General features: G+C 39.1%; 2 protein-coding genes across 2 annotated transcripts in view; one reads left to right on the forward strand and one right to left on the reverse strand.

Annotated features, from left to right (window-relative positions):
• LOC118331565 (transcriptional regulator ATRX-like) lies at positions 1-22152 on the reverse strand. Its single transcript, XM_035666600.1, has 35 exons — positions 22008-22152; positions 20259-20365; positions 20106-20161; positions 19477-19505; positions 19011-19132; positions 18637-18753; positions 18034-18143; positions 16964-17031; positions 15073-16862; positions 14151-14211; positions 9549-9694; positions 9135-9311; positions 8944-9052; positions 7975-8062; positions 7679-7861; positions 7309-7453; positions 6830-6939; positions 6486-6629; positions 6189-6366; positions 5926-6063; positions 5203-5378; positions 4984-5101; positions 4362-4492; positions 4211-4278; positions 3828-3898; positions 3579-3735; positions 3383-3474; positions 3185-3290; positions 2852-3029; positions 1921-2112; positions 1657-1800; positions 1447-1518; positions 1255-1350; positions 244-372; positions 1-149 (listed from the first exon to the last, which is right to left on the reverse strand). The coding sequence occupies exons 1-35, from the start codon at positions 22025-22027 to the stop codon at positions 57-59; spliced, it is 5721 nt and encodes a 1906-aa protein (XP_035522493.1). The 5' UTR covers positions 22028-22152; the 3' UTR covers positions 1-56.
• Positions 22153-22543: 391 nt separating this feature from the next.
• LOC118331826 (plastin-3-like) overlaps positions 22544-24756 on the forward strand; it is a 21338-nt gene continuing 19125 nt past the window's right edge. The window contains exon 1 of the mRNA XM_035666907.1: positions 22544-22647. The gene's annotated coding sequence lies outside the window, so the exon portion shown is untranslated. The remainder of the gene's footprint in view (positions 22648-24756) is intronic.

The following is a 24756-nucleotide window of genomic DNA, read 5'->3' on the forward strand; positions in this document are numbered from 1 at the left end:
GTGTGAGGAAGAACAAAGGCATCTTTTTATTCCCTATCAAAACACAATTCTCTTGTTCAAGCCTGTCCCGGCTGGTTCACGTTGGTCACAGTGGTCGGCATTGCTTGGTTTCTTCGACTGTTCAGTATGGCCTGAATGCTGAGCGTGAGCTATGGGGAGGATATGATTGAAACATGAGAATTGGCTATTGGCATATAGATGTACAGATACACACACACACACACACGTGTAGAAATGACTTACTGATTGCTGCTGTGTGAGAACGTCTCGATAAAAGGCCTGTCTACGTTCCTGCTCCTTCTCGTCACACACTTTCCAAATCTGAGCTTTGGTCATAACCAAAGTCTCCGGCAGCTGAGGATACTGTTGCCGCTGTAACATAAAGTAGAGAAGGTAGAAGGTAATATGTAACATTAGGTTGGAGTTTATGAACCATTTGCATTGTTATCTGACAAATAATGTGCTGCCATGCATTTAACCAAGAGCACACAGCTAAAGCTCACTGCTCAAGGCTCAACCACAAAGTAACATTTCCTGTAGAGCAGGAAAAAAAAGTTTTGACCTTTACCAACTTTCTTTTATAGATTATTTATGTATGGGATGGATAGAGATTTGTGTTGATGTTTGTATGAGTGATTATATAGTGAATTTGTGAGAATGGTTTGCTGATTTATATTCTGAAAATCTTAAAAAAAGAAACTGTTCATTTCTTAGTTATGTCCTGAGACAATATAAACATTAATATTGGTTCTCTCATTGATTCTCCATTAAAAATCCCCTTGTTGTATTAAACCATTGTGTGCAGTGTTGCTTTATGGTAATACTGGATTTTTACATTATTTTTGCATCAGTGTACCTGAACCAGTGTATGTGTTATTTGATTATTCCAAAGTGGATATTCCTGTCTGTTCATATTATTACTTAAATTGCAACCAATTAACCGAAAGAAAATGTACTATTTCACAACATATATACATATTTCTACATGGAATTACACATATTGTGACAAAGGATTACGTACATATTAGAGTGACTTCTAAATTATTTTTCATTATGGATTGAACTGCCGATATGTTTCTGTTAATATGTCTATAAATTAGTGGAACATGTAATCGAATTGCTTGTTTTGTACAAAAACTGTTTGACTTTTTTTGCTTTAAATTGAAAAGATCAATTCCACCCAAATAACCGTAGTTATTTTTTTTTTCTGTCTGAATGTCCTTGATTTAGCAAAGAGACCTTAAGGTCACTCACCACTCGTGACATGTAGTCCTCGTAAGTGTGAGACCTCATCCTCTGCAGCGACAGGAACGCCTCCGATACATTCATTCTGCTCTTGTTAAGCAATTCCTGCGAAGACATTTTTATGTAACATGTTAAATAAAACACACACGTACCCAGCAGCAGTTCTACAAAAAGGTTTTAGAAAATGATATTTATTCATACCAATAGCTGTTCATTTGTCTTCATATTCAAGGTCTCCTGGCTGGAGCTGAGTAGAAGACTGGCTGTGTTTGACTGAGAAAAAAAAACACACATTTACATACAGTAAACACACAGAATGATAATGTAAAACACAGTGCAGAAAGTCTAGGGCATGCAATTTCACCAAATGGAGTCCTGATCATTTCTGCTTTGCAGTGTACAGCTCTTTACCTCAGCCTCATACTCAGCCCAGGCATCTTTGCGTTCTGCCTCACTGAGCTCCTCCTCTTGTTTATGGTCCAGCAGAGATTCATGCTCGTGGAAAGACACTATCTGATCTTTACAGGTTAGTAATAGCTGTGCCAAGACTCTATCCTGAGAAACAGATACAGACAGTCATTAAATACCCAGAAATACTCAGTATAAGCCTTTCTCAGACAGCTGTGTATTATAGTTTTGTGGCAGAAACCTAAAAAATAAAGATGGTGACGTCACCTTTGGCAAAACAGAGGTGGTTCTTTTGCTTTTCTTAGAGATTGGGTCATCCAGCAGGTCTGGCTCGAATATGTAAAGTTCAGTCAGTTCAAAAAGGGTAAAGTGCCTCTCAATCTGTTGCTGGTCCACCACACGATAGGACAAAGACTGCTTGGTCACCTGACGATCATAGATCTTCTCCTCCATGGTGCCCTGGAGGTGCAAATGACCACAATAATAAACAGGACTGAAAGGTTTATAGGTTCAGTCAGAATACAGCTGCTCCAAGAGAAATTATGTTTTTGTTCCTGGATTGAAAATGTATGAAAATGTTTTCAGAATGTAATCTAGAAGTCATCAGTCTTTAACCTTCACTCTTTCCATCTTTATATTCTTAATATTAAGGCCTAGGATATTGCACAGAACTTCAGGCAGTCGTTGCCAACCTTCTTGATATGTAACCCTTTAAGGTTATGACCTCTAATCATAGGTTGCATAGGTTGTCTATGAGCTGCGAGCAGCAGTAGAGAGCCATCTTTTAATGTCATTGTGTAGATACTGAGGGCTTTGTTTGCTATATGGTTGTCTTGGTCCATTAAATGATACAATATATGAAGGAATCAGTTGTTTTGTGCAAACAACGACGTAGTAAAAATATAAAAGATATGCCAACAACATTAACATTGCTTCTTTATAGTTGTATAACGATACAATATTTATGTATTCAAAGATACTTCTCAAATGTTATATTGCACAGGAAACAAATGAGTAACAGCAGTTGTTTCAGCTATACAAAAGTATATGAAAAATTCATACTATATGGTAAATTAAAACAACTATATGGGTTCATCCGATATATTGCCCAGCATCACTAAACAGTAACGTTGACTATCAGAATGACCACATTTTCTCACATTTAGGTGATATTACTAATGAAGACCAGTGAGCTTACCTGAGCCAAGAAGCGGTACACAAACACTTGTTTGAGCTGACCAAAGCGGTACACCCTGTATATGCTCTGTACGTCATATGAGGGATTCCATGAGGCATCAAAGATGATGACCCTGTTGGCAGCAACGAGGTTGATGCCAAGTGATCCGGCTCTCGTTGAGATAAGAAACAATCTGCCGCTAAAGCAAAGATACGAAAAATACAATCAGACATTCTATCATAATAGCCAGGTCGTCCTTGTAGATGAGAATTGGCTCTTAATTGACACATCTGGTTAAATAATGGTCAAATAAATACAGTATAATCAAAGATAGAAATAACAGGTAATCTGTACCGGACATTGGCAGTATTATTGAACTGATCTGCCCATTTCTTCCTCAACGGAGCATTGGTGGAACCATCAAGACGATAGTAATCAATGTTTTTAATCCAGCTGCCCGCTGTAAGAACAATGAAGCACAAAAATTAAAAGTGAAGTAATATTAGACATTTCCAAAATGCATTCATATTTTCTTTGCCATAAACAGAACACCTTTCAATGATGATGGGTCTCTGGCATGGTGAGAAGCCTCCAGGAAATTCTCAATCAGGTCTAATGAAATCAAGGACTGACTGAACACAAGCCTAAAGATGCAAAGATGGATTTGGTTAGGTGTGATGTCGAATCAGCATCTAGACAGACTACTTACAGTGTTTATAATGTGGTTCAGTTCAGAAAAGAAACATACACTTTATCTTCCAGGTCTTCAGCCATTCTGAGGATCTCAAACAAGAGCACCATCTTCCCAGAGTGCTCCAGGATTTTCGCGTCCCTTTCAGACACCAGATTCTTGAACCAGCACGCTTCTCGACTTTGAGACATCGAGCTGATGGTTGCTTTCTCTCCTACACAGAATATAACACAGAATATAACACAGGGCAAGATTATTGTGCATGCTACAGGGGTGGAGAATTACTGACAGATAGAGTTTTAATACCTTCCCCTGCTGGAGCGCCTGTAGAAACGCCACTGCTGTCATCTTTGTTCCCTCCGTTCTCTCTCAGTCCACTATATTAAAATAAGAAAAGTGTATAAAAAGTATACAAGTGGCTTCAGAAAGTACACTTGTCTGCCACTAATCTACACGATACCTACTTTTTGCACGTTTATCAACCTACATTTACAGGAATATACAACTTTACATATGTACATGTGCTTCAATGCATCCTGTTTCCTTTAAACACAAGTGAGACGGCTCCAACATTGGCAATTGAACATGGCTTTCAAAAGCACATCGGGACAAGAAGCTCTCACAGGAAACAAATGAAGAGATAATAATTTGGTAAGGCAGAGTGTGATTATGAACATAACAAGCCTTACCTCTCAGCCACAGCGGTTTCTTCCTTTCTTAGCAGAGCTTTATGTTGTTTCTTCTTTTTAAAGTATCCCTGTAATTTAAGTCCGGTTAAAATCACTTGACATTATCAACACAGGAATAAGGAATCAACATGCACTCATGGTTTTTCTGTACCTTGTTTTCTCTGCTGATGTGGCTGAGCTGAAGGCACCAGGGATGAGTCCAAATTCGGCCGAGCACCTGAAAGTCTTTGAACAGGTTTGCTCCGGTCTTCACATGTGCTCTGTCTGTCATGGAACCCACACCTGGAAAAACAAACATGCATCTACTTCAGATGGTCGAACATCTGTGAAACGCCCAGTTTTAATGAAGAGACTGTTTTTGTAAAACACCATTACTGAAATGATGATGATCATTTTTTAATATGATCTTAATTTCTTTAATGATTTAGTGAGTTGGATGAGTTACATGATAAGTAAGTGTCACACATCTGCCAGGTCATCATTAAGACAATTACGAACACTATGAATGAAAAAAATAATATCTAACAATTTAAATAATTTAACACAGGAACACATAAGCGCAATACTAAACTAGAGCTCTGGAAAGAAATAAGATGTGTCCATGAAAACTGTCAAATAAATAATCTTCACCAATAAATATGCAGATTTCTGAGACTATTTTTAATGTCCTACAAGAGCAAAAATCACACCACACCATTTCTTTAACATATACAGTATTTTCTTCTATAATCACTGTATATCTACATCACTTAAGAAAAAATATAAAGACTTACCAGTGAAGTGGTCAAGGTAGTAGCGGTACAACTTATACTGAAGTGGGGAAACCCTCACTGCCAGCACATACTCGTGTTTGGGAGGTAGGAACTGAGTCAGCTCTGAGTAATCTCTTCTCTAAGAAAACAACAAACCCGGCAGATAAGAGCTGGAATATAAAACCAAACTGTACATATACAGACAGCCTGCAGCTGGCAGAGATATTTTCTTTGTTTTACCTGCACACATCCAGCCAACATAGCATGAAGTACATGTGCTCGCTTCTTCATGATTCGAACGTCTCTTGGTGTGGAGTCCGCACACTGGCCGTTCTGTATGGGGTTGATGAAGCGGTTTCGGAATTCACCCAGTGAGCCCAGAAGATTCTTCTTAATGAAATTGACCATGCAGTGATCTGTGGAAACAAAAAATATGCTATAACATAATGCCTGCACTTAATTTACTCACTTAGACCTAAAAGTGACTAATTGTTACGCTTCGTCCACACAGGATGCCTGAGCAGTGGATGACGGCTGCCTCACCGAACTGCTGCGGCTCCCACGCCTGAGGTGGCTGCTCTGATCTGTTAACATGGGCACCGAAAATAAAAAACAAGACAATCCACCACACTGTGGATGCAAGCAGCGTGGACCGGGCTTTATGGTGCTGCAGTTTTGGTCATCAATGACAACTGGTTTGGTGTTTTAAATACTGAAGGATGCATTTTAAGAAACCTTTAGCAATCAACATCTGTTGGCTGGTTTGCCAAAACCAAAATCCACCTAGGAATAAAACAGTGAACTTAAATGTTTTGTGTAATCCAGTTTATATATTGTTATGACCCAAGTGTGAGTCATAGAAAAACATCACAGTTCTCATAAATTGGTGACTATATCCTAGATCTCTTTAAGCAAAGTGTGGTCTCAGGCAATAGTCAATATGACGGAGAGGCGTGGACTTACACTCGACCAGGTTGTTTTGCAGTGGTGTGCCAGTTAGCACCACTCTCCGTCGGGTCTTGATGGCATTCATAGCTTTGGAGATATTGGATGCCTCATTGCGCAGGATGTGCCCCTCGTCACAAACCACAAAGTCTGGACCTGAAAAAACAAAACCCAGGAGGGAAAAAAACAACTACAGATCAAAACAGCTTCGATGAGCAAAGTACTGACACATAAATCAAAAAACATTGTAATAATATCTCGCCATTACACAGTTACTGTACCTGGATCCACCAGTATGCTCTTCATCTCTCTCTTACTCTCCAAGTCTTGGATTTTCTGGGCTAGTGACAAGATGCGGTACATCTCGTACCCCATTATCAGAACACCTCCGTCTCGCTGCCACCTCTGCAGAGCTCTGACTCGTTCTGGAGGATGTTTTATTGTAGCCAGTTCTGTAACCTGTAACATACAGTGTGTGTCAACAATGTGTGTGCACAATAACCACATATGGACATGTGCATTTGTACAAGCAAAGAGTGAGACGTAAAAAATCCGAAGCATTTAACTGCTTTGCATACTTTTACTTTATCCTGTCCCATGTTGTCCTGCCATTTCTTAAACTCGCTGACCCAGTTGAGAATAGTATTAAGTGGGCACACGACCAGGGCCGTTCTGAATTTCAGGTTCTCCGACAGCAGCACGGTGTGGAGGAACGTTACCACCTATAAAATACACAGTTATGTATATAAACAGCATAGACAATTTACCACAGATTATAAAGCATAGTCTGATGGGTGATGTACATCCAGAAGCACAAAAATCATGTTGATTTCAAGATGCAAAACATGTTTGGTGTATTCATTTGTCTAGTATAAATCAAAGAAAAGAAGGGTACTGGAGGTGAATATGTGTATGTCTTCACCTGCAGAGTCTTTCCCAGGCCCATGCAGTGTGCCAGTATACAGCCTGATCCAGGAGAAGAGTTGGCCTTCTTCAGAGACTCACAACAACTGTCCCAAATAAACTGGACACCTGTTAGAGAATAAAGAGAACACAGTAAGTAGGTTTTTGGCCTCAGTTGTGACAATATTTGTATAATATTTGTATAATATTTGTATTTGTAAAATTCTCTTCTAGTAATTCTCTAATTACTGTTAAAAAGCAAAAAATGATGCTGTGTGCCATTTGCCACAGATCAGTTCACATTGTTTTGGATTCACTGATAACCAACAGTTCCTTATTTCTTAACTTCTTCTTCCTCGAATTATTTGTGTAATCGGACTCATCTGAATCTGTCAAACACAGTGTCTTTGTCAGTGTCTGTTGTTGTCAACATGCCTGTATTGTGCATAACAGTAAAGCATTGTCCACCTCGATGCAAGTGAAGCAGAGAGAACTAACCGTCCACCTGATGAGGCTTCAGTCTCGTCACAAGGTTCCTGTGCACCTGAACAAGAGGCTTCTTGGTCTCCTCATCCTGATCCAGAACCAGCTTGGTGGTGATGGGACACACAACCTGAGTCAGCTCATCCCCTATAACAATTATCTGGAAAACAATGCCGGTCAGTCAGCATCTTGTCTGTTTTCTCCTCTTCTTAGAAAACCCCAAAACGAATAACAAGTGCTAGTGTCAGAAACAAAATGTTCATGTACTGTGCTTATTATGATTTATCAACAGGGATACAGCATCTTACAAGCAAGACTACTGTAAACGTTGGTCATTAACTCATTGACGTTTAAAGGTCAGTTTGAGCTGCTGTGTATGCAGTACCTCTCTCCTGTCCTCCATCTGTTGTTCCCTATCCGCCAGCCGTTTGCATCTCTCCTCCTCCTCTCTGAGAGCTTCCTGGGTCTCTGCACGGAGATTCTCATCTTCAATGATTTTGCGGATCTTTTTGCGTCCTTTGGGGGTGCCTTTACTGTCGCTCATCTCATCTGCATCCTCTTTGTCACTCTGCCCAAATACAGAAAGATCCCACAAGCAATAAGCATTAGACGCTAGAGAGTTAAAGGTATCAGAGATGAGTACATGCAGATAAACAACTTTGTTATAATATCAGCTGCAACCTTTTCACTGCTGGAGTCAGTCAGCCAAATGCAGGGCACTTGTTTCTTCTGTTCGTTACTACGGGGTGACTCCTTCTCTTTAGTGGACCTAAAAAGAGATATTAAAATGAACTAAGTACATGCACATAGTAAATACAGATGTAGTGGTACTGCAGTAACATTATTCAGTATTTCAGAATATTTTAGTCATCTGTGACTTGCATTCCCATGTTTTCATCCTGGAAAGAGGACCACAATGGAAATATTTTTTATATTTTTTAACATTATGTGTTCATTCTCTGTGTTCTTTTAATGAATATGTATAAATCTATCACAATGTTTGACAATGTATCTATTGGTGTCAAATAAATCAAATCAAATCCAAAAAATATGCAGTTTAAAATTATTTTAAACTTAGTCAGTGTTACAGACAAAAATGGGTTTGCTTCAGACAATATTTTTGGTTTTTCAAACAACATGAAGTTAATAATTTAGTGTAAAAATGGGATAATTCTCTGCCGCAGCAAGAATGTTGAAATGTGAAAGAATTCAATCTTAGGTGAGTTTTGATAAGTTTGTTTATTTTACTACCAATAATTATGTACTCCTGCTTAAGTAAAATTATGAATGGACTTCTACTGTATGTTTAATAGAACACGTTTTTGGTTGGCTTGTAACAGCAGGAAAATCACAGGTGTAATTGGTAACAATAAAAACAACTACTTTCTATTTAGGTGAGCTGCTTCCAGGCCTCTGGGATTCTGCAGGCTTGCTTACTGTCATTGAGCGACTTGGACACTTAATGGAACTGAGCCATCATTAACCAAGTTAGTTTCATGTGAGCTTTTCCTGTTATGGCAAGTCAAAATCTGCCTAAAGAAAGGTTATTATTCCATTGTGGTATTGATGCTTTTACTTAAAGGACATTTCTCAGGGTATTATATTTCCTTATATTTTTTTATGTTATCAGTGACAGCTGGATGAATGTACCTTTTGGACCCATTTCCGCTGGCCTCATCTTCTGACTGACTCAGCTCCTCACTCATCCCAGCATCTTCTGGCTCCGACTCGTTACTGTCACCATCACTTTCACTATCAGCTTGACAGAAAGACAGATATTAGAGAAAAGTAGGCACTCCCTGTTCAGACAGATCAGCGTCAGATGTTAGAGGTGTTCTTACAGCTCAGGTGTTTGCTGCCGGCTCTTTGCTTGCACTCCTGCTTCCCTACTTCGCTCTCTGCAGCGGCCTTGTCATTTGATGTTCCCTCATCTAAAGTTAGTTTGTGGCGGAGGAGATGGTGCCTGGCGTTGGCTCCATCAGACATGGTCTCAGACAGCTCTGAAGTCAAATCTTCCCCTGCAGCAGACATGTATTCTATTATCATTTCCCTTCCTTTTTAAGTCACAGAAGGCACCTGAGAATTAGGAAACTTATAGTCCCAAAATTTGTTGTAAAACACAAATATTAAATGCAATTTATATATTTATATATTGATTAATAGGACTAAAACTGGAAAATATCTGTGCTTATAGAGATGCACAAGAGGAAAAAAAGAAAAAATGTGCTACTTAAAAAAAAAAAAAAAAGACTTACCATTTTCATCTGTTCCATTATCCTCATTGCTTCGTTTGACCTCGTCACCCTCAGACTCAGACTCCTGCGTTTCCTCATCCGTAGAGATTTCATCACCGGAGGAGTAGTTGGCTTTGATTTGGGCCAATAGCATTTTCTTAGCGATTCTTTCAAAAGTAGAACAGAAGGAAAAGGTACCTGAAGTTCATTTCATGATCAGTAACAGTGTCTTCAGCAGGATATTGTTATACTTTAAGGCAAAATCACAATAAAGTATAATAGCAGTTAGTACTTGGATAGGATTGGATATTTAACCAGAATCACTCTTGAAATCCTGTTCAGGTGCCGATAGTCCTCGCACTATTGGCCTTAAATATTAATTCTATATCAGATATGTTATGTAAATCACTTCTGGTCAATATAAAGCTCCTCTAGTAAAGTCACAGACCAACTGAAGTGAACTACCACGACACTAGAAGATAAACATTTACAAAAATAAAAATGAGACTGAGACATTTTAAGAGTAAGAATTTATTACAATAAACAAGTATTCTTCACAGAAAAAAAGAAAGACATATTCTTAGTTTATATCCCCTTTGGGGAATGTGGAGGAATACTTTCATTTTTTTCACTTTTTCTTGCTCAAGTCTGACAAAAGTTTTTTCACGTGAAATTAAAATTAAATAGATTTCTTATTATTTTTTAACATAAACTGAGCGCTGACTGGAGGACAACATATTCCTCTGGTACTAACAGCCAAATAATATTGTGTTATAAGGGGGAGAAAAACATGGCACACAAAAAAATAGCAAATTATTAATGTCTGTACATAAATATTTACTCGTGTACATGTTATCTCAACTGTTTAACCCCTTTAAACTAAAAAAAAAAAAAAGGGAAATTACGCACATAATCTGATACAGTTCACGATAAACATTAGGTTTAAAAAGTTTATGGTTTTAATACCATAGTGTTTTGACCACTCATTAGTCCGCACAATGAGTTTCCCTTCAACGTCTACCAGTGTTCAACATGCATTTCCCAACACGGGGCTGGAATTACCCCCTGACAACCGGGGCCATGGCTCTGGCTTGAGTTCGTCTACTCTCCCATCAATTGTCCATCCTGCATTAACCCTTTCTCACCAAGCAACCTGCAGTGTGCGCCCAGGTCCGAGGTTGTTAGTGTAGGTCACTGGACACGGGATGACTGCCATTTTCGCTTAAATCCAACATCCAGTCAGAGTTTATTGTAAAAGACAAGATGCCAGTAGCTGTAACAGACCGGAGCCTCGGATCTCATTTGACATGTTTCAACTGGGAAAAAGGACGGAACAAAAAAAAAGAAAAGAAAAATAGCAGAAAAACACTGAAGAAAATTAACACACTGCCACACATGAATTTGGCATTATGACCACTGGTAATCACATGCTGTGTGAATTAAAAAAATGGAATAAGAGGGTACTTTTAGCCCACTAACTACAAACAATGTAAACTTTACATTTCTGCTGACCATTTTTCTAAAGATAAAGTTGTGCTATGACTACAACTAAAAACAGACTTTAGAAAAAAAAACGACTTGGAGCCCAAAGGATGCTACAATATCCCAGATTTAAGTGATTGTTGCCTAACAGCACTGCATTCACTGCTGTGCTGTCAGAAAATCCGACCTGGAAAAAAACATGAGAGACAAACATGGATGTCATTAAAAAGGCACAGTGTGAATTTGGTCGCTTCTTTTGCATTATAAAGGTTGTTGTTTCACAGCCCACTCTCAATTCTCAGATATACAACTTCTCATTAACATGTGAAAGCACTGACCTGGAAGGCTTTTTAACACAAATTGTTTTTATCTACATTACTTAAGGGGGGGAAAAAAAAACGACAGCTGGTTCACCATGTCAAGCAGCATTTAAGGCTCTGCAAGTTTAAATATGGTAAAAATCATCAGTCGATACGGTATGCTTTAGAAAATGGTCAGCAGTAATGTATACTCTGTGCATAGAAAGTGGGGTAAAACATACAAAAACAGTGGTACGGTTCCGATGAACACTGAGGTCTGTAAATTAGTTTGATTAACTAGGACTTTGTCTCCGAAAAGAAAAGCTGTTTCAAAATGCATTCCTCAGCTTTGGATCCACTGTAAGAGCTGGATACAGTTTACTATGCTGGTGCCCATTCCTAGGCTTTCCCTACTTTTTGGGCACTAATAGCCGAACTGTAATTATACAAAGAGTAATGTCTGCATGCATGTGACAGTAGTTTTTCTTCATTGTTTTACAGCTGTATCTTTGGTAACGTTTTATATGGGGAGCAGTTGTTAGAGAACGTCCAACGTCTTCCAATTCTGATGCTGAAATCTGCACAAACCCTTTCGCTGTTCCTCTGGGCTTGATCAAACAAAATTTCATCCACCTCCATTGTACTAGGGTGGTACTAATCTCAGACCTCTCAAAACCTCAGCAGATAAAACTGAGACTGTATGCATGGCTTGATGCTAGTAGAAGTACAGGAGTGGGAAATGATGTCTTTTTAATGTGAATAGGCCAATCTCTGTGAAAGCAGAACTGTCGGAGAAATAAAATAACTAAAAGAATAAAACGTTTTTGGTAAAGGACACAAATCCTGACAAACATCTCACCTCTAACCACTACAGTAGCATGTTGCATATATACAAGTGCAAGTTCTCAAACTCCCAAGCTGCATGTGCATTTCAAATATTACAACACTAAAAGATACAGACAAACCTAAGATCAGCGCTGTATAAGTGTGTGCAGGGGAAAGTAGCAGCAATATATAAACAATACATAATTGATCAACAGGCTGAACGACAGCTCCACCCATCATAGCCCGAATAATTACATTGGGGCAATATCATTTTGTCATTGAGATAATTTGGGAAAACTAGAACTTTTATTAGAAAGTCCTGACACAGTCAATGAAGCTAGTAATATACTCCATGTGTCAGACGCTCAACATAATTCAATACAAATGAGCACTCAAGGCCTCCAGTGAACATAAACCTGCTGTAAAGCTCTGAACTACATCAGGTGTGATTGTGGAACTGTGAGCAGCCCGGTAGGACGGTTATTTGTAGTTTCTGGAACTGAAGTAATACACTTTTCTGAAAAGGCAGTATTTCTGGATTTCAGAGCTAGTAGCTTGCATGTGAACTAGTTTCAAAAGAAGACCAGGTTACGTACCATATTACAATATATGCAAGTATTATTTATCATGGTAGCGAAGTGCAAATACCAGAGCCTTCATGTTGATGCCTTGGAAATATATTGCAAGGCACCATTTAACAATCAAATTGGTGTCTACCATGATTTGCACATTACAAAACTTAACACCATGAGAAGAAAAAATGTTTATGGTGTTTTGAGAGTTTATTACCAGAAAATGTTTGTAAAATTATAAATGTTTTTGTGAGTTGGACAGTGAGAGTAGCCCTATAACAAATCCTGAGATTCACAGATGTTCACGATACCATCAATATAGTCTTTTTCAAAACAAAGTAACATATCACACTCAAACAATGCATCACTGGCATCAAGCAGAAGTCCATTCATGAAAACACATCCCTAAATGAAGCTCAAGTCCTGTGTAGAAAAATGACCAAATATATTTTGTGGCCAGAATTAATAGAAGCTGTAACAGGAAGGAAACGAAGAACAGTAAAGCTAAATTGTATTTACAGAGCCAGGTACATATATCTAGCAAACAATGCTTTTGCCATGTTATCTTAGTTAGGCTTGAAATGACATTGTCACACCATAACTGTGATCCCGTGGGGCTCATTTTAGAGCGGAATATAAAAAAAGATGTTTATGGTGAAGCATAAAACTTTTTTAAATGCTTACAACGTTGCAAATTTGCCTACCATAAGTGAACAAAATAAAACATTCACAATGTTAGTTTTTTTTCAATGCAACGGTCTGCACATAATCTTGTAGGCATGATCCAAACTTTATACTTCACCTGTAAATAATAATAATAATATTCAATTTACTAAAGTTAACAATGCCACTCAATTTAGGACAACAGTTCTTTGTGCATTCTGTAATAACACAGAACTTTCTGAGTATGTTAAAATACTGTCACTAAAAAAAAAAAAAAAACCTGTGATACCTTAACAGGTTGCACTATAAGGCAAAATAAGTTTCATTCATTGCACAAACGTATGCTCAGACCTCTTCAAGTGGGTCGACTGCAAGGATTTCCCTTTTGTATCAGCTCAGTATGCCAGGGAAAGAATACAAATATGGTATTAGAAATAATTATAATAAAACTCTTCATTAAAATCTCTCTATCATTAACATGTACAGTGGCGTGAACACTTAGTAAAACACAGTATGTTGCTCATAATTCACAGGCCTGTTCTTGGCCAGGTTCAGTCTCACTGCATCATAATGTGGGCTTCACAGTGTACCTCTAGAATGTGTATTTGATTGCTGGGGCTCTACTGCAGCTACGTTTTGGTCTTGTCTGAATAGGCTGCAACTGAGTCTTAATGACACGCGTGTTGCTAGATTTGGCACAGAAGTCAGGTTTCGAAGGTGCAGCCTTTCTTCCACACCTAGGGTGTTTAACAGACTCTACACCTGGGCTTTTGGAACCATACCTATTTTCTGGATCGTCATCTTCTTCTGCTGCCCACGAGGGCTCAGATTGCTCCTCATCTCCTACAAAAACAAAAAAATTAGAAACATAAATGTTTAATTAACAAGTCATGTTGTTTCAGCAAAGAAATCTATTATCAAAACAGGTGAACTGAAAGCTGCATTATACTGACATGCCAAGAAACTACCTCGTATTTATTATCCTATATGAAATACGCAGACTGCTTGTCACAGAATCCATTGAGCAGAACGTGGCACTGACAAAATCCCCTGAGACAATCTGTGGCTAAAGGCAGATGCATACAGACAGCTGTGGACACCACAGATGGATAGTAGTTCTGTTCATACTACTTTCGGACGCAGATGTCCGCACAGAGCTTATGCATGCGGCCACTAACGACGAAATTGGCGTCATACTGACCCTAGCCGACCCTTGCATACTCATAGATGTGCAAAGTACAATTCCTGTTAAATATATTGGTTCCTTGTTGAGCATCGGCCTGTTTGTCTGTCTGTACTTTACATGTTACTTTGTAGTCTTTATACCCTCGCCAACATCAGAGCTCTTGTTTATTTTCTGTTCAAATGTGAGTCACACCTTTGTCGCAGCATTTTGACATTGTACAGTACAGGTGGAACTATAACATTAATTACAGCAATTATTCTATTACACTGCTGCAAGGAAATAATATTATTAACTACACCTGTCTTTAAGACTCAGAGTTTTCCCTGCTGGTCATACGTGCCCTCTAGCAATTGCATTGGTTTATTAATAATAGCATAACATCACAGTCCAGTAAATCCAGAGGGCAGTAGAGGCTAGCATCAACCATTTAGTTTCCACCAGTACATAGGCAAACTAGTCATCTACTTCTAATAACCATTGACAAGATAAACTGTAGATCATCAACAACAACAACTCACCCGATGATTGGTGGAATGCTGCTGCCCCCAGTAAGGTCACATCTTCAGTAATTGGCTTCATCTTCTGATCACTTCCGTCACTCCCAGAGTCATCATCGTTATCATCTTCGTCTGATGAGGACGACGACTCCGTTTCTTCCTGACGAGCCTTAGTCTTAGACTTCTCAGCCTGCATCCTACCCTGTTTTCTAGCCACCCCTTCGTCCTCTCTTTTGACGAGGTGAGCCTTCCCTACCGACCTCAGCGTATTCAAGTGCTTTATTTTCTTCTGCGAGTTTTGATCATCACTAGAGGAATCCGACCCACTTTCCCTTCGAGACTTTACTCTTCTGTCGCTTGAGTCAGACTCAGGGGAACAGTCCAGCATCTTGCGTTTGCGGCGCATCTTTTCCGGGGAGATCGGGGTGTTCTTAGTGAGCCAAAAGAGACATTTCTTTGCCACCTTGGTCGATGCTTTTCCACCGTCCTCATCACTCTGGGGCTCATCGGAGCTTTGTGATATAGCTGCTCGCTCAAGCAGGGCTGCAGGGACTTCATCTGAGTCAGAGTCGTCTCTTGCTCTGCTCAGACTTTGTTCTTCAGTGTTTTTGGCTGGTACTGTGCTGGAGGTTTCCTCTGGGTCAGAGTCACTGTCGCTGTCTGCTGCCGAAAGAGACGTTTTGCCCTTGACATCACTTTGTCGACGCAAAGGTGTTGTCTTCACGCGAGGAGATCGTCTGTTGCCTTGTTCCTCTTCTGGGTGTAGAGACGCGCTGGAGTTGTCATTGCTCATCTTGCTGTCAGCTTTAGCACCTACAACACCTGCCTCTTCATCTTCTGATATATCATTTCCTTCTGACTTCAAATCCTTCATGTTGGTGGCCTCCTCCATCTTCGGGGCATCAGAGGATTGCTCCTGCTCCATAGGTACAGGTGTAAGTTTTACAACAAGTTTCTTAGTCATGCTGACCCCACTTTCAGAAAGCGTCAGGCCAATCTTGTGTGCCCTCTGTCTGGGTTCGTGTGAATTTGAATCTATGTCTTCCCCAGGGCAGTCATGTGCACTTCTCCCATCTGTGAAGCCCTTGGAGTCAGAATCATGATCTACCAAATGTTCAGCTGCCAATTTTTGCAAGTCATTCATGCGTCTTTCATCAGAGATCTCCAGCTCTGAGCCTGCTTCTGTTACAGGTTGTGGATCAAAGTCCTCACTGAGGAACTTTTCCCAACAGCTTTGGAGATCCAAGTCACTGAATTCTTCCTTAAGGCTGTCCTCAAGTGCTGCAAGTGATTTTCGCAAGCCTTTAACTACAGACAAAAAAGAGTTCAGATACAGATTGCGAACAGCAGGTGTCCGTTTGTTCGATGTCACAGAATGAATGAAATTGACAAAAGTTCGGTTTAAGATGTTTGTCGAGTCCACTAAATGTTTGGCCCTTTTGGTAATATCCTTGGAAATCTGCAGTGTGCTATAGTTGAAGACCACATTACCATCCATACCCGTGTGATCCCATTTATCCAAAGGAACGTTCTGTGGCAAGTGTGGCAACATGTCATAAAGTTCAGATTTCTCCGGCCCTACTCGGTTCCTCTTGCGCTGCTGATGCCACAGATTCTCCATGTTCTCAAGGACACTGTCACAGGCCATCACCAGGTCAAAAAGGGGCTCCGGGCTACACACATAGCAGTACCATTTGCTCTCCAAGATGCCAGACAGCTCCTTCCTCCCCAGATTTCTCAGAATACACTTCTTGCAAAAGGCATTGCTACAATAGTCACAACAGATCAAGTTGCCTCCTTCAGCACACCATCTACGTAAGGAAAAAAGATAGCTAATAAATACAGTCAATAAAAGCTTAGTTAATAAGAATGATTATATTTCAAATAAAATATTAAATATGACAAACCCTACCTGCATTGCTCATCCATTCCATCTCCATCCTTACTGATGTCATCACTTAAGTAATACTTGTAGCAGGACTGACAAAAACAAAACGTGTAACGGAAGAGTTACAGACAACTTGCATAAAAATTATATTACAAAACATGCAAGGAATTTTTAGAAAGATGTCAAAAGTCTTAATTGCTATGTATTAGCAATGATTTGACTTATTACAAAAATTTTTAAAACTGAATTTCTTAAATGCAAGCAGGAAATGACAATGAGTGGCTGAAGTGCACACTGACTTTAGTTTGCAACATATATTTGATTACAAGACGCACTCAAAAGGGCTGACCCAAATGGTTCGGAGCTTTGAACCTTGCCATGGTAATCGAAGTCCAAATCAGTATTTGAATGCTTTGTTTTGTTTTTTTAAAGATAGGTCAAAACCTGCCCCATTACCACAGACTTTACTTGGGCGGGCTGCCCAAGTATTTAACGGCCAGCAAACCCATATTATCATTTTGGACAGAAACAGAAGCGTATCTGGTTTTAAGTGGACACAGACACTGTGGATATTTTAAAAGCACGGACCAGGTACAGCATTCTGTACCACGTTTCGACAGGCAACGTCATCGACAACGAGCCTGCTCATTACACCTCCTTTTTGGACCACACTGTTGTTCCATACTGGGAGAAACAAACAGAAAGAAATGGAGTGGGGCAAGCAGGTGTGTGTGCAGAGCAGTGAAGAGAGAGAGACACACAGGTGTTGCTTTGTATCCCTCTCATCAACCCCTTCAGAGCCCTACTTAAAACTGAAACATAAACTGCACATACAAATCCTAGGGGGCTGAGGGATCACAATGATTTCTAAAGAATTTAGACAGAATTTTAGATAAGGTTCTTGTTAACTGGTTTTAATTTACAACATCTTATTCAGCAGCTGTATGTTGCAGATTTCTGTAAACAGAAGCCAGCCGGTCTGCACTTTAACACATGGTTCATATCAGTACTCATCAACATGAATACACAGAAAATAGTAAAATTAATCAGAATATCCCTCTGAATGATTGTTTCGGGTAAATAAGCAGACTCACCTTGCAAATAAGTACTTTGAGAACTGGATGCCGATAGAAGGAATCTCTCTGGAAGTGGTTAACTTGGCGTCCACATGCGGTGCAACTGACAATTTCCATGTGTTCAACTCCTATGAAAGCACACCACTGTCATTAGCAACACAATTGTTACAACTATTATTTGATGTACTGCTCAAAAAAGGTGTGAGGCTGTTCAATCTCTTCTTTAATCTATCACATTCTCCAGGCAAGATGTCCATGAGCAACACCACAGGTTAGGATACAAAAACTTGCCGTAAGCAGTGCGGAGGGTAAGTGAAGCACTGGGAGCAGCTTTTTCTCAAAGTCAATTATCAGTGATCTTTCTCACAACAAAATAATGATCAAGCTGCATTTAGACACAAACTAAAATGAATTTTTAGCTCTCTTTGTCCACTAAAGTGTTTTTTCAGTCTGTCTTTTGTCCACAAACAATAAACAAACAGTAACCAAAGTGCCTTCTTTTTGTTTAATTTGTTGCTAAATGAATCAATGTGACCACTTTTAAGTTCTATTATTCTGGAGAAATGGCTGCCTAAGCAATGAAGTGATGTGCAATAACAATATCCATCAGTAGTTACTGACCCCCACGTCTTCTTGAAAACTCTTTCCGCAGTACGCCTGTTTTGCGGCTGCGAAACTCTGGACCCCTGAAGTCATCTCTTCCATTATCTACAGGTTCGGGCCTCACCAGTACAGTGCCTGTGTAAACAAAACATACCCCCAATAAATACAATATACAGCTTGTACACAGCAAGACCAGAAACACATACAGGTACTTAAAAACTCAGAAAGGACAACAATTAACCCCCCAAATGTCCACAGAAATACAAATTTGTATGTAAAACTGTACTGAAACACACACTGGACACCAGTCACAAATTGACATCACTTGCACAGGAAACGTTATGAGGCAGAGTGAATACGGGGAATTAAAGTAGGAAATAGTTAAAACGTACCTTTTGGCAATCTAGTGACATCAAGGTGACCATTTGCACTGACTGGTAAATCCAAGTCCTCACTTTCATTTGAGTCCCCAGATTCATCCAACCCAGAGTGCTTTATGACAACAGATGGTTTTCTGTAATATCAGTGAAACAGAACAAATGTAAGTCAGATAGCTTAGTGACAATTAGACAGTGAAAAAAGACGGCAGGAGGTTACAAATATTTTTAAAAGTGTCAACCAAGCATAAGCTAACAGCAGTGTAAAATTACCATTGTTATTCCCTCTGATTATCATGACTACGGTTTCAAACGTTCACTTGGTTTAAGCACATACAGGGTGAATCATAAATGCAACACATGGCATTCACTTTAATTCAACATACATTATTTCCAGCAATAAGCTGCATTCATTTTGGACTGTTTCATACCATGGTGCTTTATTTTTTGGGTGTGGGGTACAAATGAAATGCTAACTCACCTCCTTGAGTATTTGGTGTCCAGTCCTGCCTACAAAGCAAGACAGTTCATTAGTTGTCACTGGTTGTAATTAGTGTCACTTTTGGTGTTGAAACCACTGCAGTAATCTCCCAAAGGGGGTTCTCACTCAGAGGCAAATATTTTGTTCATACAAACAATTTCACTCAAGGAGATACAAGTCTTGTAAACAAATTTTAAAACAAATTCTTGCACAGGAAGTACGGCTCTACAGTTGAGAGAGCCAGAAACACAAATCATTGAGTAGTTCAAAGAGACCATGGAAGACTGAAAAGACTGAGATTATGCTACGCTTAATACAACAGTGACCAGGAGATCTTAAAGCAATTCAATTAGACATCAGTTCATCCATAAAGGACATTCATTATTCACTTTTCTAATGCAAGTTTTGCATTGGGACTTCAAGGCATTTAAGGCATTTTATGACAAAAGCTCTTCACTTTGATTTAGTCCAGCTTTAATGGTTATTTGAAAGTGCTGTGACTAAATACCAAATATGACAGTAAAGAAAATAATAAAAGCTCAAAGAAAAAGTCAGAATGACGCCAAATTGTGTGCTGGATCCAATTAAAAAGTTACTTAACGACGAAAACACCAAGAATATTCAGTTACCTCTGCTGCAGCATGACCTGTTGAGTTCCCCACAGAAAAGCTCCTGTTTGTCAGACCTGTGAACAGAAGATCAGTTCAAATGTAAATAAAGCATGTAAACATGATTAAAAACATTTAATTTATCACTCATCACTAGATTAATTTAAAACCTACCATCAGCATCCGCTGACGTTGGCGTGCCATTGCTGTCCTCAACAGTAGAGTGGGCCAAGAATTCGTGCAGTTTGTTGACTAGTACATTGAGCTTGTTAGTAGGGGTGCTAGATTCAACAAAAACAAAACAAAAGAGTGGTTATAGTAAACTTAACAAACATTCAAGGTCTTGATTAAAAGCCTGATTAATAAGCTCTGTTAACATTAATAATATAAAGTGAATTCGGGGGAATCAACTGTTTTGCGTCCGTGAGTCTTTTAAATATCAACTCAAATCCAATTCAACATCTACATCTCATCTTTACCTGTCCAGCACAATAGTCGACACCCATTAGGAATATGGAAAGAAATGATCAGGTTTCATAAAGTTGTGTTTCAGCTTTCCAGAAAGAGTCACAAATGAAACCTGTTGACAGTCTGACAAAACTGTCCCATTTCAAAGCTCCTTCGAATGTAGACAAGCAACTCGCAGCACACAGCCTGAACTGTAAAGCTCTCAGTATCCAAAGCTTTAATCCTCGTGAACTCAAAGTCTTCCACATATTTATGTTCAAGTGATCGTTATCAGTCATCACATGAGCATATCACTAGACCAATGAAACGCCCGAAATCACAGGAGACAAAAACAGAAGCCGGACATCAACAACAATGTTTTTTTGTTTTTTTTCTAGCAGCCTGAATATTTGAATGTTTATCATAGCATGCTACATAAACATGGACGTTACGTTTATCATTAATCTGATACACAATGAAACTTCCCAACTCACACTGTAAACCTGGGTATTGTGAGTTGTGGTACTTTGTTGACTTCTGAGGGCAACTTTACTGCTGTTGAACTTTTTAAATAACTGGCTTAGAAACTGAGAAACACCTAAATGCTCCATCTGGTCTTTAAACAGCCCTTAAAAACACCCACCTACTGCATCTTTCAGAGGATCCAGCCTCTAATGTGAGAACTATCCACTGAACAAGGTAATGGGAGTAAAGGATCACAACACTGTTTAAGTGGGAGGGAATATAAAGTCCTCTGTTTTAGTATATTTCAGATTCACATAGACTGTCCTCCTAGTGCCACAGCTCTTCCTGGAAAATGTCCACAAAGGAAGAAACTAATAAGGTTGTATGAGACTGCAATAAACATTACAATGCTCATTGTTTATTTTTGTTTTGATCCATCTTTATGGTCATTTTGGGGCTCGTGTGTGATGCTGCTGATGTGTTTGTAGCTCTCAGTGTACCCAGATTAATATAAATGGGGTGGACAAATTATTAGAAACACCTCTCAGAATGACGCAATTCAAATCCATCAGCAACATGAACTACAGCCTAAAAATGACCATAAAGTTAAACATTATTAGCTTCGAGAGGGTAAAGTTAGGACTCAATGCAGGACTGCAGACTGCATTCGTGTTATCCAGGTCAGCCTATAGTCTGGGTGTATACACTGAGACAGGTGAACTTCACCTTTATTACCTCTGATTTAGCCATAGCTACAAAAACAGCTCGGATTAGCTCACATTACCTGAACGAAAGCACGTTTATCGAAAACCACATCACCTTCACGTCGCCGTGTTCGCCCTGTTACCAACACTGATCTAATTTAAGTCAGTGGTTAATTAAACAGGAATGAACGCGCTCTGTGGTCCCACAGTGGTTAGCTGTTAGCTCAGACAGCTAGCTGGTCGCTAACACTGACTCTACGTAATAGGTAATAATTACACCGTATCCAAGACAACCGCGTGTCTTTACCTCAACATCGCTGCAGACATATCTTGACGCGGTGGTCAACCGACACGTGTCCGTCCTTACATTGTCATGATAGCACCAATCTATCCTGGTAAATGGCGCTCAATCTCTCAGCATCCCTCCACAAACCTCGGTGGGGCAAAGCTGCAGGGGCAATAAATGACAGCCACTGCTCTTCTTCTGTTTGTGGCGGATTGTGATGCCAACCTGTGTGCATGGCGCCACCTACCGTACCGGAGGGTGTGTGTCAATTATATATATATATTTATATATTTATTTATTGGCAAACAGCGTTTTTGTGCATTACCGCCACCAACTAAATAAAAAACACCTGGTGCATTATGTTAATTACAATCATACTTTGGGCATTTAAATTCTTGTATATCCTCATCATCATCAACTCACTTACCCTTTCATTGTCCAACCACTTGACTTCTAACCCTCCTCTACAATTGTTGTGTCTTGGTACAAATCACTTCCTTCCAGCTCTCTCTTCCAACAAGCAGTCTGCGAGCTTTTTCCCATATTTGGCTTCTGACTAACAAAAACTGCTGCTGTTCCTTGTATCTTGGACTGATTTGCCAGAGCAGGCAGTCTGTTTTTACCCTTCAGCACAGCACAGGCAGGAGCCAACTTACACTTGGTATGTATGCCCTTTGAATGATTTGTTTTGACTGTTTCCTCCCTTGTAGTATCATCTATACTGTAAACAGCTCCACTGTGTATACCACCATGCTGTGTGTTTTCTGATCTCTACTTTCCTTCCTTGGGTTGTAAATCATGTAAGTCATTAGCTACTGAGACACGCACTCTGATCAATATCCTCATCGCAGTTTTTATTTCTTTTTTTATTGTTTGTACTATTTTGGCTGATATGTTTTGGCCGTGAGTAATCTAAACTGTATGAAACCTCTCAACTGAACGTCTCCTCGCACCATATAGTTATTTTCGTGAAGGCAGTTTGTATATTTTTTAAGCATCAGTGACGTCTTCTGGATCCTGTTGACAGCATGCTTTATGTTGCTTCCATTTCCTGACAGGCCTCTATCAGCAACAAACACTGACCTTCTTGTACCTTACATGGTAAAAAAACAGCACTGATGGATGGTTGGATATTAATAATTTATTAGCACACTATTCTTGAGCCACTACCCTATACCAATTTCATCTGCAAAGTGATTTCAATCTGTTCATATTATGGCTTTGTTGGTTCTAGGGCTTGCCTTTTTGTTTTTGGGCCATCTTTAACGTTATCTGACACCACAGATGGTGTCATTGTAGACATCATCTAGCTGCAATCAGGTAAAACTGTAGGTGCTTGAATTACATTAAAGTAATTAGTCAACATAACTAGGTTGAAAACAAGGTTGAATTTTTATTAAATAGGCTACAAACTGAATTTGTGTCAATAAGGAAAAGACCGCGCTAGCCTTTCTTTTACAGGGCTAAAATATATTACATCCAGAATTCCCACTCACATTCACACCTAAGGGAGTCGTTAATTCACCCAACCTAACCAGTATGCCTTGAAGGGAAGAAACTGTTGGGGGAAACCGAAGCCCCTGGACGAAACCCACAAAGAACATGCAAACTCCACACAGGATGGTACCAGCAAGCCTCAGGGGATTCAACACAGGACAGAACAAAAACTAGCTTGAAAATGGAGACGACTTTGGCTCTCATTTGTGCCAGTTTTTTTAAATTATTCATTTTAAACCACTAATTATGTCAGGTTATAGGTTCAGGAAGTCTGCACCATTAAATGCAGCTGTAGCACTTTCAATGCTAAGCATACAAACATTGTTTACATCAAACAAAGATAGAAAATAAGAAAATAATTAAAAAATACACTGGGAAAAAATTTAATGAAAGAAGGTAGAATACAGATCATTATCATTACTTCATCATATTATATATTATTCTGGTGCAGCCCATGTTGTTATAATAGATGGTATCATATTACTATTGCATATACTAAAGTCATTTTATTTGAAACAATACCACACTTTACTTTAAGTACAACACACGTACTGGGTACTGTATCTATACTGCTTCTATGTCCCTTTCTATTTTTATTATTTTTATTCTATATACTTCTAGTTCTTACTTTTCCCTGTTTATCTGTTCTTATTTATGTCCCCTAACCACACTAGGGCTTGTCAAAGTTTGATGGGGGATTGCAAGGCCTTCTTGATTTTAAGGCGTGTAAAAAAACCTTAAAAATATACACAGTAGGCCTATATCTTAATTTGGTAAGTAAATGTAAAGATACAAAAAAATGTCTAATCTAACAATGGCCAAGTGCCAAAGACAAGAAAAGACTGAATTTGTTAAAAAAAAAAGCCTATTGTATGTGTATGTATGATAGTTAAAAATTATTTTACATCATACAGAGAGAGAACTGTATAAAGAAAGTTCCCTAAATAGGAAATTATCTACTCATAATTAATCCAAATCACTCGTTTCAGACAACCTTCTTGCAGTTGTTCACTAGAGATTCAAGATTCAAGATTAAAAAGGTTTATTGTCATATGCACAGTAAGAAAGTGGTTTATACATACAATGAAAATCTTACTTTGCCCGACTGCCTTCATACAGCAGTACAATAATAAGACAAATACACAACACAAATAGAAGAATAAAATAAATTTAAAATTAAAATATAAAAACTAACTAAAATATAACATGTAAAGTAGCACATTTATGTTTAACAACCAGCACTGCTCCCAGTAACCCCCCCCCCCCCCCCCCC

Source organism: Morone saxatilis, unplaced genomic scaffold (genome assembly GCF_004916995.1).
Source record: "Morone saxatilis isolate NCDOM2014 unplaced genomic scaffold, NCSU_SB_2.0 Contig20, whole genome shotgun sequence".
Classification (NCBI taxonomy): Eukaryota; Metazoa; Chordata; class Actinopteri; family Moronidae; genus Morone; species Morone saxatilis.

Excerpts from the sequence above, each read along its gene's own strand:
- LOC118331565 (XM_035666600.1), bottom strand. The coding sequence starts at position 22,027 with ATGTCTGCAGCGATGTTGAG. Across the intron at positions 17,032-18,033 it reads TCAAAGTACTTATTTGCAAG|TCCTGCTACAAGTATTACTT; the intron begins GTGAGTCTGCTT and ends TGTTTTTGTCAG. Across the intron at positions 4,493-4,983 it reads CTACCTTGACCACTTCACTG|GTGTGGGTTCCATGACAGAC; the intron begins GTAAGTCTTTAT and ends TTGTTTTTCCAG.